General features: G+C 43.9%; 2 protein-coding genes across 2 annotated transcripts in view; one reads left to right on the top strand and one right to left on the bottom strand.

Moving 5' to 3' along the window:
* GMPS (guanine monophosphate synthase) overlaps positions 1-12,252 on the bottom strand; it is a 67,322-nt gene extending 55,070 nt beyond the window's left edge. The window contains exon 1 of the mRNA XM_054479527.2: positions 11,832-12,252. Within this exon, the coding sequence (XP_054335502.1) occupies positions 11,832-11,858 (27 nt within the window). The 5' untranslated portion in view covers positions 11,859-12,252. The remainder of the gene's footprint in view (positions 1-11,831) is intronic.
* Positions 10,784-16,563, top strand: LOC134739103 (serine/arginine repetitive matrix protein 2-like). Its single transcript, XM_063661326.1, has 2 exons — positions 10,784-12,655; positions 14,593-16,563. The coding sequence occupies exon 1, from the start codon at positions 11,289-11,291 to the stop codon at positions 12,399-12,401; it is 1,113 nt and encodes a 370-aa protein (XP_063517396.1). The 5' UTR covers positions 10,784-11,288; the 3' UTR covers positions 12,402-12,655; positions 14,593-16,563.
* The last annotated feature ends 2,583 nt before the right edge of the window (positions 16,564-19,146 follow it).

The raw sequence follows: 19,146 nt of genomic DNA, 5'->3' as shown, positions 1-19,146 counted from the left end.
TATGTAACTCTCTTACCGTGATGCACTACATAAACATGAATGAAAGACTGGTCACATGTTGATAACTGCTGAACTGGATAGGGACATGAGAGATCATTATACTCTTCACTGTACTTATGCAAATGTTTTCAATTTTCCGTATATAACATCGTTGGCCCTAATTCTTCATCATTCCCTGTACCCATGATTTTATCACTTAAGTCTGCAGCTTGTCCTGTTATAGATAGAACATACTTCCTCACCTTTGTCACTGGGATCAAGCACAAGACTTGCTTTGGCCAATATAATGAGGGCAGAAGTCATAGTACACCAAGTCTTAAGCAGTCTTCATTTTTTTTTTTTTTTTTTTGAGACAGGGTCTCACTCTGTCACCCACGTTGGAGTGCAGTGGTGCGACCTCAGCTCACTGCAACCTCTGCTTTCCAGGCTCAAGCAATCCTCCCAGCTCAGTCTCCCAAGTGGCTGGGACCACCCATGAGTGCACCACCACGCCTGGCTAATGTTCTGTATTTTTAGTAGAGACAGGGTTTCCTCATGTTGCCCAGACTGTTCTAAACTCCTGAGCTCAAGTGATACGCCCACCTCAGCCTCCCAAAGTGCTGGGATTGCAGGTGTGAGCCACCAGGCCGTGCTGCTTTAAGCAGTCTTAATGTTTCCACTTGCCTCTTAGACTTCTGCCACCATGAGAACATCATGAGTGTACTAGTCTCAGGAAAAGGACAAGATCAAGTGGAGCTGAGCAATGTCAGCTGACCCACAAACTCATGAGCAAAAAATAAGTGCTTATGTTTGTACGCCACTTACATTTTGTGATTGTTAATCAGCATTACCGTGGCAATAGCTAACTGAAATGCCACAGTACAATTTTAAAAACTAGTATCATCATATGCCTTTGTGAAGACATTTCTACCACCAGCTTAAGTAACATTTAAAAAACTAGTATCAGGCCGGGAGCAGTGGCTCACGCCTGTAACCCCAGCACTTTGGGAAGCCGAGGTGGGCGGATCACCTGAGGTTGGGAGTTTGAGACCAGCCTGACCAACATGGAGAAACCCTGTCTCTACTAAAAATACAAAATTAGCTGGGCATGGTGGCACATGCCTGTAATCTCAGCTACTTGGGAGGCTGAGGCAGGAGAATCCCTTCAACCCGGGAGGCAGAGGTTGCAGTGAGCCAAGATCACGCCATTGCATTCCGCCCTGGGCAACAATAGCAAAACTCCGTCTCAAAAAGAAAAAACAAACAAAAAACTAATATCAAAGCATCCATAGCAGGCTCTTAATTAATAACACTTCGTCAAAACATCACATTGTACCCCATAAGTATATACAATAAATAAATATTAATAACATATTTTGATTCTGCCTTTGCTAACAGAAATACATAAGAATGTAAGTCAAAACTGTACAAAATGTCTATAATTATGGTCATCTCTCTGTGACTTTGTCTTTATGATAAACATTACACTGATTCTTTAGCTTCAGACATTAAAATACAAACGCACATGTTTTTCTTTTAATAAGAGGGTAACTAATGAAGGAAAGACATCAGAGAAAAGAAACCACTGAGAAGCACTATTAACCTCTAGAGAGCCAGACGTGGTTAACCCAAGATGTACCACCTTAGGCAAGATAATACGCCTAACAGACAAACCGATAGAGATTTTCTTAATAACTGAAAAAACTTTTAACTTAAAAATACTGCACCAATACCAAGTTTGCATTTTTTAAAAACAACTTCGTTAAATCCAGAGTGCTTCTGATTCTATTTATTGTTCAAGGGAATGTTGTGAGTGACAGAAATGTTCTATATTTTGATTGGGGTGATGGTTACATGAGTACATATATATGTCAAAACTCAAACTACATACTTAAAGATCTATGTACTTCACTGCACGTACATTTTACCACAATAAAAACAAGCAAAACAAAACACCTATTAGTGAGTTTTTTAAACTACCACCTCTCTCCACAAACTGATACTAAAGATGAAAAACTGATACAAAAAGATACTACAATGAGCAACTGTTACCCTCAGCCTTCGGGGCACTCATGGTCAAGCTCTGCCATGGTCAATAACAAGGCCAACAATCATCCAAATCTAAGAGCCAGTCTGTTAAAAAACCCTAAGTCAGATTAAACCCACCTTAGAAAAGATACAAAAATTATCTAAAAATGAAACAAAGACATAAATAAGAGCAAAAACTATAAAACTTTTATAAGAAAACATAGGTAATTACACAAATCTTTGTGATATGTATTGAATGAGGCCAACAGTTTTTTAGATGACATCAAAAACAAAAGTGACAAAAGAATAAATAAATTAAGCCTCAAAATTAAAGGTTTTGGTGCTTCAAAGAACACCATTAAGAAAGTGTAAAAAGATAATCTACAGAATGGCAGAAAATAATCACTAATCATATTGATAAGAAACTTATCTCTATACTTAAAAAAAAAAAACTCTTAAAATTCAATAAAGGCTGGGCGTGGTGGCTCACGCCTATAATCCCAGCACTTTGGGAGGCAGGCGGATCACGAGGTTAGGAGATCAAGACCATCCTGGCTAACATGGTGAAACCCCATCTCTACTAAAAAAAATACAAAAAATTAGCTGGGCGTGGTGGTGGGCGCCTGTAGTCCCAGCTACTCCGGAGGCTGAGGCAGGAGAATGGTGTGAACCCAGGAGGCAGAGGTTGCAGTGAGCCGAGATCACACCACTGCACTCCAGCCTGGGCGAAAGAGCGAGACTCTGTCTCAAAAAAAAAAAAAAAAACCTCAATAAAAAAGAAAAATAATCCAATTTTAAAATGGGCAAAAGAATTAGCTGGGCATGGTGGCAGGCACCTGAAATCCCAGCAACTTGGGAGGCTGAGGCAGGAGAATTGCTTGAACTCAGAAGGTGGAGGTTGCAGTGAGCCGAGATCGCACCACTGCACTCCAGCCTGGGCAACAGTGCAAGACTCCCCCTCAAAAAAAAAAAAAAAAAAAAAAAGGGCAAAAGACCTGAACAGACATTTCTCCAAAGAAAATACAGAAATGGCCAATAAGCACGTGAAAAAAATGCACATAACCAGTCATTAGGGAAATGCAAATCAAAGCCAAAATGAGATCCCACTTCACAGCTACTCTGATGGCTATAATCAAAAAGACAAGTGGGTCAGGCGTGGTAGCTCATGCCTGTAATCCCAGCACTTTGAGAGGCCGAGGCAGGCGGATCACCTGAGATCAGGAGTTCGAGGTCAGCCTGACCAACGTGGGAAAACCTCAACTCACTAAAAGTACAAAAATTAGCCAGTGTGGTGGTGGATGCCTGTAATCCCAGCTACTTGGGAGGCTGAAGTGGGAGAATCGTTTGAACTGGGTAGGTGGAGGCTGCAGTGAGCCGAGATAGCACCACTGCAGTCCAGCCTGGGTGACAGAGACTCTGTCTCGGAAAAAAAAAAAAAAAAGACAAGTGCAGAAAAGGATGTGGAGAAATTGTGATGGCTAATTTCAGGTATAAACTTGACTAGACTAATAATACCCAGATAGCTAGTAAAGGATTATTTCTGGGTATGTCTCTGAGGGTGTTTCCAGGAGAGACTGGCATTTGAATCAGTAGACTGAGAAAGGAAGATCCACCCTCATCCAATGTGGGCAGGCATTATCCAACAGCTGAGACTAGGGCAGAACAAAGTCAAGGCAGGGGAAAGTCGAATTATCTCCCTTCTGGAGCTAGGACACCTTCTGCCCTTGTATATAAGAACTTCAGGATGTGGCCTTCGGATTCTAGGACTTGCACCAGCAGCCACTCTCCCATCACCCTCCCCCCATCCCTCTCCCACCAAGGTTCTCAGGCCTTCAGACTCAGACTGAGAATTACACCATGGACTCCCGATTCTCAGGTCTTCGGACTTACACTAAGTAATGCTACCAGCTTGGTGGGTTCTCCAGCCTGCAGACAGTCTATCGTGGGACTTCTCAGCCTCCATAATCGCGTCAGCCAATTCCCCTAACAAATTTCCTCTCATATATCTCTCTATATACATATCTATTATCTATTTATCTATCTATAGCCTACTGTTTTTCTGGAGAATCCTGACATAAACTGCTACACAGCAGACAGAAATATAAAATGTTGCAGCTTCTTTGGAAAACAGTCTTTGACAGTTCACTAAAAGTTTAAACAGAGTCACTATATGACCCAGAAATTCCACTCCTAGGTATATAATCAAGAGCATGAAGACTTTTGTCTAGATAAAAACTTATACAGAAATGTCCATGGCAGCATTATTCATAATATTCAGAGTGAAAACAACCCAATGTTCATCAACTGATGAGTGGATAAATATAAGGTGGTATACATACAATGGAATATTAGCAGGTAATAAAAAGGAATAAAGTACTTATACATGCTACAAGATGAACCTTGAAAGCATTATGCTAAGTGAAAGCCACAAAACACCATATATTTTAAGATTCTAGTCACAAAATGTCCAAAATAGGTGCTATGGTCTGAATGTTTGTGTCCCCCTAAAATTCGTATGTTGAAACCTAATCACCAATGTGATAATATTAAGAGGTGAGGTCTTTGGGAGGTGGGTAGAGCATGAGGGCAGAGCCCACACGGGTAGGATTAGTACCCTTATAAAAAAGGCCCTAGGGGCTGGGCACGGTGGCTCACGCCTGTAATTCTAACACTTTGGGAGGCCAAGGCGGGTGGATCACCTGAGGTCAGGAGCTCGTGACCGGCCTGGTCAACATGGCAAAACCCCGTTGCTACTAAAAATACAAAAATTAGCTGGGCATGGTGGCGCATGCCCAGCTACTTGGGAGGCTGAAGAAGGAGAATGGCTTGAATCCAGGAGGCGGAGGTTGCGGTGAGCTGAGATCGCGCCACTGTACTAGTGAGACTCTGTCTCAAAAAAAAAAAAGCCCCAAGGTGAGGACACAGCATCAAGCACTTCTATGACCCAGGAAGTGGGCCCTCACCAGGCACTGAATCTGCAGGTCCCTTGATTTTGAACTTCTCAGCGTTCAGAATTGTGAGAAATTTTTGTTGTTCATAAGCCACTCAGTTTCTGGTATTTTGTTTTAGCGGCCCCAACAGACTAAGACAATTGGCAAATCTACAGACAGAAAATGAATTTGTGGTTGACTAGGATTGGGAGGGAGGAGTGGTTGCAGGAAAATGGGGACCCTTGCTAAAGGGTAGAGGTTTTTTTTTGGGAGGGGGGATGAGAATGTTTTAAAATTGACTGTACAAATGGGGGGTGATGGTTGTACAAATCTGTGAATACACTAAGAACCATGGGGTTGGATACTTTAAATAAGCAAAGTACATGGTGTGTCAATTATATCTCAATAAAGCTGTTATAAAAATTTTTTTAGGAAAAGTAAATGGTAGAATCCAGATTGTGGACATGGATGTTGACTAAAATTTCTTTTAATTTGCTTGCCAAATAATAAGTATAATAAAGTTCTACTACTACCAATAACATCAAAATAATGATATATCTACAGGTACTTTTGTTCATCTAAAATTTCCCAAATTAATCAGAGATCGTTGATCCAAAATTTGTCCAAAGTAGAATTTTAGAAATCTGGAGTCCTAAATTTACATTCATAATAGGATTCAGGAGAATTACTGAGACTTGTTCTCCAAATTGCAAATGAGGTAGAAATTAAATTTACATGGACCGCTGTGAGTTTTGAGATTAAAAGGTTACTGTTTTTCCAGTGACAAACAGGAGTAACTAAACAGAAAACTTCACATGTCCAGGCAGCTTTAAAGGTTTGGGAAACATCCCTTGCAAGTGTTATAGCAGACTAGAGAAGATTATCTTACCTTTCGGTCAGGTTCAGTACTGCTGGCTCACCACTTTTAAAACACAGATAATTAATGACACTCAATTTTCAAGAATTTTAGAATAATACTCATTATATAATTCACTCAGAAAAATAATGCTAATGTATACACACTAGACTTAAATTTTAGCCAAATTTTAAATACACATCACTGGGGAGAAATCAGAGCCAAACTCAGAACAATATGTGCTCTATAACTGGAGTGACCATATGGTCCAGTCTGCCCAGGACTCTCCTGATGTACATCTGTTATTCCGATATCCCACCCAGCTTAACATTTGTCTCAGATTTTCCTTTTTAACAACATACTATGAATAACTGCCTTAAAGTAAAATAGGACAGGTTTGTTAAACTTTCACCTTATATCTAATACCACCTTCGGCTATGGCTTTGTCTAGTGTTGTGTGGGTTGCAAGCATAGTAAACATGGTTCTCATTTTTAACTTCTCGTTCAGTCTGAATGCCAAATACTGGTAACACATCTTTCCTGACTCTTTTCTAATAAAATCAAGTACTCTTGGACACAGGCAATTAAGGATAGCTAACTCTATCTAGTCTTGGGTGATGACAGGAGAAATATCTGAAGTTGCTGTTCCTGCCGGCTACTCAGTGTACCTCCCAGTTGTGTTACAGCCACTCCTCACCTTGCAAGATGCAAAGGAGCCTCGAAGCCATTATAAGCTGGGTCACTGGGAAATATGGGGTATTTGTGTAACACATGCAGGAAAGAGATGTTATATGTCCCTGTGTATAATGTCCAGAAGACAGTAATCTGAACACTCTTGCTACAGGAGTTTTACCATTAACTTACTAATTGTATTGTGTAAATCTACAATTTTTTGTATGTAATATTTTATTTTGCAGCAATTATTATAAATTTAAATTTTCCACACCTTCTTTTTTTATGCTAATGTGCCCCAATTTAGAGATCTTATTCCCTTTCACATTATAACAATCTTAATGAGCGTATAGACTTAACTATATAATCTCCTAGGTCCTCAAAACCATAAACCTCAGCCATAGCAAGGATCCACCAACAAGAAAACCAATTGACTGTTATGTTTTTACTATAATAAGGCAATTTTTCTAACCGCCATCATTCTTGAGCAAATACAGAAGCATCTTTATTCCACAATAAGCATGAAAAAAATATTCTACACAACCTAGAATTGTATATGCCACACAAAGATTTAAAATTCTATGAAACAATTACTTTTCTGTTGATTCACAAAGTGCTTCAGAATTATGCATTAACCCTGACACTTTCATTCATTTTCAGCATCTAAATATGGTTTAGGTTAGAAAGAGGCATAAAAACAAAGTTTAAGGTCAGGGCCAGACACAATGGCTCACGCCTATAATCTTAGCACTTTGGGAGGCGAGGCAGGCAGATCACCTGTGCCCAGGAGTTCGAGACCAGCCTGGGCAACATGGTGAAACCCCATCTCTACTAAAAATACAAAAGTTAGCCAGGCACGGCGGCATGCGCATTTAGTCCCAGCTACTCGGGAGGCTGAGTCAGGAGAATTGCTTGAGCCTGGGAGGCGGAGGTTGCAATGAGGGGAGATCATGCCACTGCACTCCAGCCTGGGTGACAGAGCAAGACTTTGTCTCAAAAACAAACAAAACAAAACACAAGGTTTAAGGCCAGGCACAGTGGTTCACACCTGTAATCCCACGACTCTGGGAGGCCAAGGTGGGCGACTCACTTGAGGTCAGGGGTTCGAGACCAGCCTGGCCAACATGGTGAAACCCTGTCTCTACTAAAAATATAACATTAGCCGGATATGGTGGCACACGCCTGTTATCCCAGCTACTTGGGTGGTGGAGGTACAAGGACCATACAAGGATCACTTGAATCAGGGAGGCGGAGGTTGCAGTGAGCCAAGATCGTGCCACTGTACTCCAGCCTGGGCAACAGAGCCAGACTGTCTCAAAAAAAAAAAAAAAAAAAAGAAAAGAAAGTTTAAGAATGTACCACAACAGTAAAATTTGATTATTCTGGGTAGCAAATAATTATTCTTTACTTCAAACAACATCCTTTGGAATGTAATTCATTAACCTTAAAAAAGTATCAAATGCATTTGTACAAGTATAGGACAAGTCTATACTTTTTGTAAAAATTCTTAAAAGACTGAATTATTTTCCTTAAGTGACAAGTTGGCCCACGCTAAAGGCAATGTCATCCGAGATTCCTGGAGAAACTTCAAAACCTTTCAGGTCTAAGAACATACTACACTAAAAACCATTCCTTTTGTCTGCAGCAGTTCTTCCACTGTAAATGAATAGCCTAACGGAATAAAATCTGAAAAATCTAACTTTTATCTAACTAAAAAATGTACTAAGTTGTGACAAAAGGTGATACAGTTGTTTAATTCTCAGTACATCCCAGATAAAAATCCCAAGTTATACTCCCATTCCATTCAAAATCTTAAATTTGGAAATTCCAAACTTAAAATTAACATTATTAAATGCCATTAAAGATTCTGTATCACATGCAATCACTAAGGGAGTGTTTATAAAACATCTTTCATCCAAGTATGATATAACCTAGTGATAACCTCTCAATGAAGGTGATAGGACAGGTACCACCTTTACTCCAACGAGGAGTTTCACCCTTAGACAGGGGAAAAGAGTAGGAAACTTGACAAGTCACCCAAAGCACTCTTCTGATAATGCTGCCTTAATAAAACTCAAGTTACTATGTCAAATACACCCTTGCCATAATAAAAAGTTTTTAAAGAAAAGCTGATCACCTATGCTGTGAGGATGCAAAGGCATAAGAATGACACAATGGACTCTGGAGACTCAGGGGGAAAGGGTGGGAAGCGGGTGAGGGATAAAAGACTACATACTGGGTGTTGTGTATACTGCTCGGGTGATGGGTGCACCAAAATCTCACAAATCACCACTAAAGAACTTGCTCATGGCCGGGCGTGGTAGCTCATGCCTGTAATCCCAGCACTTTGGGAGGCTGAGGCAGGCGGATCACGAGGCCAGGAGATCAAGACCATCCTGGCTAACGCGGTGAAACCCTGTCTCTACTAAAAATACAAAAAAATTAGCCGGGAGTGGTAGCGGGCACCTGTAGTTCCAGCTACTTGGGAGGCTGAGGCAGCAGAACTGCGTGAACCCAGGAGGCAGAGCTTGCAGTGAGCCGAGATCGCACCACTGCACTCCAGACTGGGCGACAAAACTAGACTCCATCTCAAAAAAAAAAAAAAAAGAACTTACTCATGTAACCTAACAACACCTGTTCCCCAATAACATACGGAAATAAAAAATTTAAATAAATAAAATGCTGGCCAGGCACAGTGGCTCACTACTGTAATCCCAGCACTGTGGGACGCTAAAGTGGGAGGATAGCTTGAGCCCAGGAGTTCCAGACCAGCCTGAGCAACATAGCGAGACCTGTCTTTACAAAAAATAAAAATTAGCAGGGCAGGATGATCCACGCCTGTACTTCCAGCTACTCAGGAGGCTAAAGAAGTCAAGGCAGCAGTGAGCTGTGATCACACCACTGCACTCCAGCTTGGGTGACAGAGCAAGATCCTGTCTCAAAAAAATAATATAAATTAAAAATTAAATAAAATATTGTGTATAAAAAATACTTAAAATAACCCAAATGCTTTTATAGCTTTTAGGCCCCTCTGTAGTTTCTATCATGCAAAAATGCTGTTTTAGAAAATCCTGATAACTGAAATGTACCAGAAACAGGAATCAAAACCAGCTCTTGCCCAACTTTTAATTTATGAACTAAGATACACACAGCAAAGGCCCAATCAATGCACAAAGTAAGCTTTTCCTCCCAAGGGAAAGGTGGTTCAGTGGTAGGCTATGGAAAATAAGACTCCTACTTATTTCCAGGTGGGCCTCTTAGAAATAGGCATAATAAAGTAGGTGATATAAGGTATTTCCCCATATTTAATATCTCTTTACTTAAAATGTTCATGATCAATGGCATGTTATGGTTTGTCAGGACTTTATTCCTCAGGGGTACATATAATAGTCACAGATTTGATGAAATATGTTAATTCTCCAGAAGTTCCTCTTGAAAATGCTTCCAATTCAGTCCACAATTAATTGTTAACATAGTTTTTAAAATGTTTAATTATGCTATAAAACATAAAGAACCTTGAAATAAAATTAATTCACCTTAGGCTCAAATATAGCAAACTGATAAGATTATCTTTGTCATTCCAACTCGAGCAAAATAAAGAAAAAATACCAGTTAGGAAAAAGAAAAATCCTCTTATATACTCTGGAAACAAATCTTATACTTTCCTGTCACTTAGTTTTGTGAAAATACTCCTCTCAAATGCACTATGTATTTTTCAAAGCCCATAAATTAAATTTCAGTCCTTCTAACACCAGTTATTTCATCTATCAGCATAAACACGAATCTTTCCAATGAGTTGTAAGGCTCAAAACTAGGCAGAAAAATGCTTTGCAAGTCGACTAGTAATCGGGAAAGAGCTGGACAATGGGGTTTACATTTGCTCCTTAGGTCAGAAACTAAAGGTTTGTGTCTTAAGAGCTCCCTGGACCTAAGCACCACTGGTGCCTTGGTTTAAAAGAGTTAAAATCAGCTACCTTATAATCTTTTACTCACTGTTCGACAAATACTTTTTGAATGATTACCGGGTGCTAAGCAACCGTTCAAGAGGACCTCCTAAGATGTGACCCTTGAGCACCACCTTTTAAAAACAATGTTACAATTCTGCCTGAACAAGGCACTACTATCTGACGTAGAGCACCAAATCCCACTCGAAGTATATAATCCCACCCCCCCGGATGAAATTTAATTAAGTTTTTTCCTAAAGCTAGGCCCTCAACAGCGTACAGGAGGAGGTATATCTTACTCAAATCGCAATTCAAAACTGCACGGTTTCCCGCTGGCAAAACTGACTTAGTGAAGGTCGGAAAGAACTCCAGGTCAATGAAAATTTTAATACAGAGGTGAAAGCGAAGGTGCCCAATTCAGAAGCGGGACGAAAGTAAGAGGAACGGTCTAAGAAAAAAGTGAGTTGGAGGCGAGATGAGCAGAAGCGGTCAAACGTGCTCTCCCCGCCGGGTACGTCAAGGCGGTAACTTTTCCAGCACTCCGGAACTCCGGACTGCCCAGCCCTCCGGAACTCCGGACTGCCCAGCCCTCGGGCGAGCTGGCAAGGCTCGCGTCCCGGGGAGGGACCCCAAAGGCGGGGAAGCGGGTTACCCCGCAAACCAGCAAGCTCAACAGGGAGCAAGCTGGACGGGGGCGGGACCTGGACACACACCCTTTCCTCTCTGAGAAGGAAGCGGGGAGGGAAAACGGAGTGCGCGACCCTGGAGCCACCAGCCCTCACGCGGGCCTGCAGGGGCGTGGGGGTTGGGGGAAGACGGTGCAGCTCCGCAGGGTTCGTCCAGAACCGGCCTAACCGCCGCGGAGGGCTGGCGGGGGGAATGGAGCGGGCCTCGCCGAGGGCAGGCGGGAAATGGGGTGGCGGGAAGACCAGAGGCCGGCCCAGCTCCAACGCCGCACAGGAGGCCCCGACCCTGCCCTGCCTTCGGCGGGCCCCGGGATCGCCACAACGGGCCCCCAGCCTCCCAAAGGGACGCGGTGGGAGCCGAGGAAGCTCCCACCCCGACACGCAGACACACAAGCCCCCTCGCCTCCCTACCCCCACCCTCGCGCCGCGCTCGCGGGCTCTGCGCCCCACAGCGGCGCGGGGGAGGCGGGGGCCAGCGACGCGGCCACGGGGAGCTGATGCCCTCCCCGACGCCCGGACCTCGACACGCAGACAGAATCAACAAAGCATCGCCGCTCCCGAGAAAAAACATGCCACAGGCCCCGACCAGGGACTCTCCGACGCGTGGCTGCCCGGGCCGCAGGGCTGCGCGGACGGGCTGCGGGAAGGGGGTGGGGAAGGGCCCCGCGGGGTGGCTCCCCGGTTCGGGAGCCTCGCCTCCGCCGGGATGCGGTGCTGCAGGGACCCCCACGCTGACCTTGGAGTCTCCGTTGCACAGAGCCATCGGGGCCAGGGCCGGGGCCGCGGCGGTAACGGCGACAGTACGAGACGGGGCGGGAGGGTGCCGGAAGGGTCGGCGCCGCGGGCCGAGGTTGAGAAGGAGGCCTGGTCCTGGAGCAGCCGGCAGCGGAGAGGAGCCAGCCGCCAGAAAAGCGCAGAATGGAGCAACAGCAGCGGAGCGCGGGCCCCAGCGCCGCGGGAGAGAAGACCAGCAGCGCGCACGCTGCCCCCGCCTCCTGCTTCCGCCCCGGCCGGCCACTGGGAGGAGCCAGAGCCCGTTCGGCTTGGCAGCCGAGCCTCAGCTACCCTCCGCAGCCACCGCCAAACCGGCCGGCCCTCGAGAGGAGGGGCTCGCGGCGCCCGGCCCCGCCCCCAGCCCGGTCCCCGCCGGCAAAGCCGGCCGGGTCTCCGGCGGCCCGCCCTTGGGAGGAGGAGCCCGCGGCATCCACCGGCTCCGCCTCTCCTGCCCTCGCACCGAGGAGCCCGCCCCGGGAGGAGGGGCCTGTGGCGCCGGCCAGGAGAAAAACCGAAGCCGAATCCGAGCTAGTTTGCTGCTACCGGATTTGCCGGCTACCTTGGACGACTGCGGGAGGCTGGCGGCACCGAAGAGGCCTCCTGAGAGCTGGGCCCCTGGCGGGACTCTTAGCTGGTGGCGTGGCCTTATCTCAGGTTGTTGGACATGAGGGAGGCCAAGGCTGCTTTGGAAAGTTCCGTGGCCATGTCTCAAGGATGTCATTGTAGGAACTGATCACTTAGATACTTCAAAAGTTATACAACTCCCCACAAAAAGTTCTACAGCAGGTGCAGTATTTCCAAAGAAAAGGGAGTTTGGGAGTGGTAATCTGGTGAGCAGCTGGCCCAGGGAACTGGTCGTGAAGCTCTGTTTGCACAACAGTGTTTTTATTGGAATTGTTTGTGGGGAAGGGGCTGCAGTCCCTCCACCTACCCCTTGGCAACCATCAAGATGAGGTGTTACTTTGAATTTGGTTACCTAGAGGCCTAAATCGAGATTGGGGTATAAAGAATAATACTTGAGATGGCTTCCAGCTAACAAAGCCTTTCCACAAATATTGTTATTATAATACAGCCAACATTTTGCTGCAGTCATTCTTGTGTCAGACTGTAGTTAGGGTATTAAGGAGCCAGAGTGAGAAAACACTTTAAAAGCTAACTTTAACCAATCCCGTGAAAGTAGTAAGGTAGGATTGATGTTCTTATCCTTTTTACAAATGAGGAAATTGAGGCTTAGTGAGATAATGTGCCTCTCAGTATAGAATGTAAGGCCTGCCCAATCTGGGAAAGTGTAGACAGTTTATCAGTGAAATATTTACAAAAACGATAGCCTTAAGGTCCTAGTGGGCCTGAGACTCAAGTATTTCGCTTACCCTTTTTTGAACGGAAAATTGAATATTTGAACTCTCCAAAGCCATGGATACTGGCTTCTCTGGGTAGGTCTGTATGCACAATCTAAAGAAGAGTGTAGTAACCAATAGGAGAACCTCAACTTACATAAATATCCACCTCTAATGGAAAGGAATGTGATGTGATATACTGGCATTAAGGATTGGGTAAATCCCATCTATCTTAAACAATGCTTAGTTTAAATATATTCTAGGCTGGGCGTGGTGGCTCACACCTGTAATCCCAGCACTTTGGGAGGCCTAGGCGGGTGGATTACCTGAGGTCAGAGTTCCAGACCAGCCTGGCCAACAGCATGAAACCCCGTCTCTACTAAAAATACAAAAATTAGCCAGGCGTGGTGGCATGTGCCTATAATCCCAGCTACTCGGGAGGCTGAGGCAGGAGAATCGCTTGAACCCAGGAGGTGGAGGTTGCAGTGAGCCAAGATCATGCCATTGCACCCCAGCCTGGGCGACAACAGTGAAACTCCATCTCAAAATAAATAAATAAATAAATTCTAGTGGTCACCTGTGCTTAATGGCTAAGAATGTTGGCATGCACACAATATAGGATCCTGATATTCTTTCCTCTTTAGCTTCTGACTCTATTGACCCATCCCTCTTTGTTGAAACTGGATTTTCCTTAAAATGCACCAACAAGTTGTCTTTTCATCTCTGTGATTGCTCTTGGTTGCCTTTGCTAGCTCCTTTTCCTATATCTGTCCTTCAGGAGCTTTAAGTGTTGGATTTCTTCAGTATTTCTATTCCTAATCCTTTTCTCATCTTACTCTTCCTTGGAGCACTTGTTTAAAAATATAGACTTGTTGGCCAGGTGCGGTGGCTCACACCTGTAATCCCAGCACTTTGACAGGCCAAGGCGGGTGGATCACCTGAGGTCAGGAGTTCAAGACCAGCTTGGCCAACATGGTGAAACCCTGTCTCTACTTAAAAATACAAAAAATTAGCCAGGCGTGGTGGTGGACACCTGTAATCCAGCTACTCGGGAGGCTGAGGCAGAAGAATTCTTGAACCTGGGAGGCGGAGGTTGCAGTGAGCCAAGATCATGCCACTGCATTCCAGCCTGGGCAACAAGAGTGAAACTCCACCTCAAAATAAATAAATAAATAAATAAATAAAATATGGACTTGTTGTTAAAATACCCTTAATATGCTCTATGTTTTAACAACTCTGTTCTGTGCTCCAGACCCAGATAACTATATTCATCCTCAGTTCGATTGTCAATGTCATATTAGGCCGCAAACTCAACAAGTTCAAAACAAAACTTCTTCCCAAACTTCTTATTGACACTTACTTTTTCTTTTTCTTTTTTTTTTTTAGTTGGAGTTTCGCTCTTGTTGCCCAGGCTGGAGTGCAGTGGCGAATCTCGGCTCACTGCAACCTCCACCTCCTGAGTTCAAGCAATTCTTCTGCCTCAGCCTCCCGAGTAGCTGGGATTACAGCGTCACCGCTCCCCCCTCCCCCGGCCCGCCCCCATCACGCCTGGCTACTCATTGACACTTATTAGGGAGAAAACATTCAGTCTCTCACCAATAACCTGTAGGTTTTCATAGATGCCCTTTATCAAGTTGAGGAAGTTTCCTTCTATTCCTATTTTGCTGAGAGTTTTGGTCAAGAATGGATGCTGTCAAATGCTTTTTCTGTGGCTATTCAAATGACTATATAGCTTTTCTTTTTTCAGTTTTTGAATGTGTTAAATTACAATGGTTGCTTTTTTTGTTTGTTTGTTTGTTTTGAGATGGAGTTTCACTCTTGTCGCCTGGGCTGAAGTGCAATGGTGCAATCTTGGCTTACTGCAACCTCCACCTCCTGGGCTCAAGCAATTCTTCTGCCTCAGCCTCCCGAGTAGCTGGGATTACAGGTGTGCGCCACCACGCCCAGCTAATTTTTGTATTACTAATAGAGACTGCCTTTCACCATGTTGGCCAGGCTGGTCTCGAACTCTGACCTCAAGTGATCTTCCCGCCTCAGCCTCCCAAAGTGCTGGGATTACAGGCATGAGCCACCGTGCCTGGCCCTGTTTCATATATTTTGTCTGAGTTTTTTTGTTTGGTTCAGGCAGGAGGGTAAATCCAATCCCTGTTGCCTCCTCTTTGATAGAAGCAGAAGTCTGGAAACCTTTTTTGTTGTTGTTCCTGTAGATCCATGCCTGCTGAATGGAAGTCTCTTTTAATGATACATGGAGGCAGCTTCAACCTACAAGGTCTTCCTTCTTTACCTGTCATATAAATATTTTTGTTAAGGGACAAGGTTGCCTTGAATTCAAAAAACTTAGGCAGCATAGAATAGTGATGTTGAGTCCTTTAAATGCAATTGTATGATTTCTAGGACCAATACATTTTTTCAAAATACAGTTGCTAAAACCCACAGATAGAAATTTCATACAATGTTTCAGATTTGGTATGTATCATGTCATAAAATATGTATTTCAGGCATAATACATGGTTACCTTATTTCATCTTTCAAAATGTTTAATATTTTCAACCTCCCATTAACAAAAAATTAACTTTTAAACTTATGAAAAATATTAGTTGTTAAGATGTGGAAGGAGGTACACAGTTGTGCAAAATTCTTTTAGGGCAGTATGTGAGGTTTTTGTTTGTTTGTTTGTTTTTTGAGACAGAATCTCACTCTGTTGCCTAGGCTAGAGTGCAGTGGCATAATCTCGGCTCACTGCAACCTCTGCGTCCTGGATTCTAGCCATTCTTCTGCCTCAGCCTCCCAAATAGCTGGGATTACAGGTGCGCACCACCATGCCTGGCTAATTTTTTTTTTTTTTTTTTTTGAGACAGAGTCTCGCTCTTGTCACCCAGGCTGGAGTGCAATGGTGCGAACTTGGCTCACCGCACCCTCCACCTCCTGGGTTCAAGCGATTCTCCTGCCTCAGCCTCCTGAGTAGCTGGGATTACACGTGTGCACCACTATGTCTGGCTAATTTTTTTGGCTAATTTTTTTGTATTTTTAGTGGAGATGGGGCTTTGCCATGTTGGCCAACCTGGTCTCAAACTCCTGACCTCAAGTGATCCACCCGCCTCGGCCTCCCAAAGTGTTGGGATTACAGGCATGAGCCACTGTTCCCAGCAAAAATTTTTTTTAATTGAAGACAACCATTCTAAAATACAAATGTCATCATTTTATGGCTCCCCACGGCTCTCAGGAAAAACTCCAAACTTCTAGCATTTCTTATTAGGCACTTGGAGGTTTGGCTAGCCCTTATTTACCTTGCAGCCTGCTCTCTTACCACTGCCCCCATCACTCTACTCTCTAGCCATATTAAACTGCTTCAACTCCATAAACATGACATGTTCTCTCTTGACGTGGGCCATTTGTACATAAATATCTTCTGTGTGGAATATTTCTGATTCCCTCCCCACAACTCTAAAGTCTTGGGTTACATGTCTCCTCCTCTTGTGATCTCATAACCCTTTCCTCTTCATTAATACTTGCCACCTTCTACTTTTTTTGGTTTTGTTTTTGTTGTTTTGTGTTTGAGATGGAGTCTCGCTCTGTTGCCCAGGCTGGAATGCAGTGGCGCAGTCTCGGCTCACTGCCACCTCCACCTCCTGGGTTCAAGCAATTCTCCTGCCTCAGCCTACCGAGTAGCTGGGATTACAGGTGCCCGCCACCATGCCTGGCTAATTTTTGTATCTTTAGTAGAGACAGGGTTTTACCATGTTGGCCAGGCTGGTCTCAAACTCCTGACCTCAAGTGATCCATTTGCCTTTGCTTCCCAAAGTGCTGGGATTACAGGCATGAGCCACCATTCCCAGCCTTCCTTTTACTGCTTTTATGTGTTCACTTGTCTCTGTCCACAGAGAGACCCTGACAACAGTATCACCTCAATAGCAATAAGCAAAGCCAGCACTCAAATACTGGTTTCTAAATACCATTCTCCAGCAAAAGAAACCAGGGCTTCTTAGAGAAATGGCTGATTTCAGGACCAAGGAAGAGATAAGATGACTAGGAACAACTTTTTGTACCAGAAGTAAGGAAGTACTCAAGGAATCATGGGGACATGTCAGAAGGACACAGAAGTTAGCTTGAAAGAGCTTTTACTGGCCAAATCAAAAACAATATGTCAAAATAGACGATGGTAGTAAATATTATATCCACTGAATCAATTAGGAATATATCAGTCTATGCCAATATAAACAAATGAAAGATTAAATGGAAAGAGAAAGTTCATCCTTATAATGGAATGTTGACTAATAAACATATAAGGAATAATTGAATTAGAATATCATCATTTTGCAACCATCATAAACATAATAAATTAAGGCAGTAAACATCAATGGATAGTAAAATTAGTGGGGGAAAGATGGATGAGGGAACAGGTTTCATTTATGTTGTCTCAGAGTATCTCCCCACAAAATAATTATCAATTATGCAAGGAAAAAGAGTAACTTTACAATGGAGAAACATGAAGACATGTCTTTACTCAAGTGATCAAAATTAACATCAAGAGTAATGGAATAAATCAACATCATGTGTCACTTGATGGATACAGTGAGATGTGCACAGTATTATCTTAGTAGTGTCTTGCCTAAAATGCATAGCCTGAATTTAATCATGAATAAACATTAGACAAACCCAAATTGAGCCATGATCCATAAAATAGCTAGTCTGTAATTGTTCCACTCATCTGTTGCTATATAACAACCCCCAACCTAGTGGCTTAAAACTACAACACTATTTTGCTGCTATTTGGGCAGGCTTCAGCAGGGGCAGCTTTTCTTCATCCTGTTGTGTCAGCTGGCATTGCCCAAAGCCCAACCCCACTAGGCCTCAGCTAGAGTAGTTCAAAGGCTGGAAACTGGAATCATCTGAAGGCTTTCTTGCTCACATCTCTGATACCTGGGCTGGGACACTCAAACAGCTGAGGGCTAGAACAGTTGTAGTCCTCCTGGCATCTCTACCTCTATGTGGTCTCTCTATCACAGCTACTTCAGGTTAACTGCATTTCCTATGTGTCAGCTCAGGACTCCCAGGGAAAGTGTGGGGGTGAGTGGTGAGGGATGGGCAGTGAGATATCAAGCACTAAGTAGAAGCTGTGTGTTTTTTTCTAATCTAGCCTTAAAAATCACACAGGTTTACTTCCCTGCGTTCTATTCACTGAATGCATCACAAGACCCACCCAGATTCAAGGAGAGTGTTCTGGAAGAACATCTGGAACTGAAATCATGGTGCAATACTTGGAAAATAAAATTAGCCACAATAGGCTGAGTGTGTTGCCTCACACCTGTAATCTTAGCACTTTGGGAGGCCAAGGCAGGCAGATCACTTGAGGCCAGGAGTTTGAGACCAGCCTGGCCAGCATGGCGAAAACCCATCTCTACTAAAAACATAAAAATTAGCCAGGCATGGTGGCGCATGCCTGTAGTCCCAGCTACTTGGGAGGCTGAGGCACAAGAATCACTTGAACCCAGGAGGCGGAGGTTGCAGTGAGCCGATATGGTGCCACTGCACTCCATTCTGGGCGACAGAGTGAGACTCTGTCTCAAAAAAATAAATAATAATAATAATAATAATAAATAATTTAAAAAGTAATCCTCACAAGATTCATGTACAATGGGTGATATTATTATACTTTTTTTTTCTTTTTAGAGGGAGTTTCGGTCTTGTCGCCCAGGCTAGAGTGCAGCGGCGCAATCTTGGCTCACTGCGACCTCCACCTCCGGGGTTCAAGCAATTCTCCTGCCTCAGCCTCCCGAATAGATGGGACTACAGGCGTGTACCACCATGCCTGGCTAATTTTGTATTTGTAGTAGAGATAGGGTTTCACCATGTTGGCCAAACTAGTCTCGAACTCCTGACCTCAGGTGAGCCACCTTCCTCAACCTCCCAAAGCACTGGGATTACAGGCCTGAGCCACCG

This window comes from Pongo pygmaeus, chromosome 2 (genome assembly GCF_028885625.2).
Source record: "Pongo pygmaeus isolate AG05252 chromosome 2, NHGRI_mPonPyg2-v2.0_pri, whole genome shotgun sequence".
NCBI lineage: Eukaryota > Metazoa > Chordata > Mammalia > Primates > Hominidae > Pongo > Pongo pygmaeus.
Note: the sequence above shows the minus strand (reverse complement) of the source record. Positions and strands in the feature narration are given on the sequence as shown.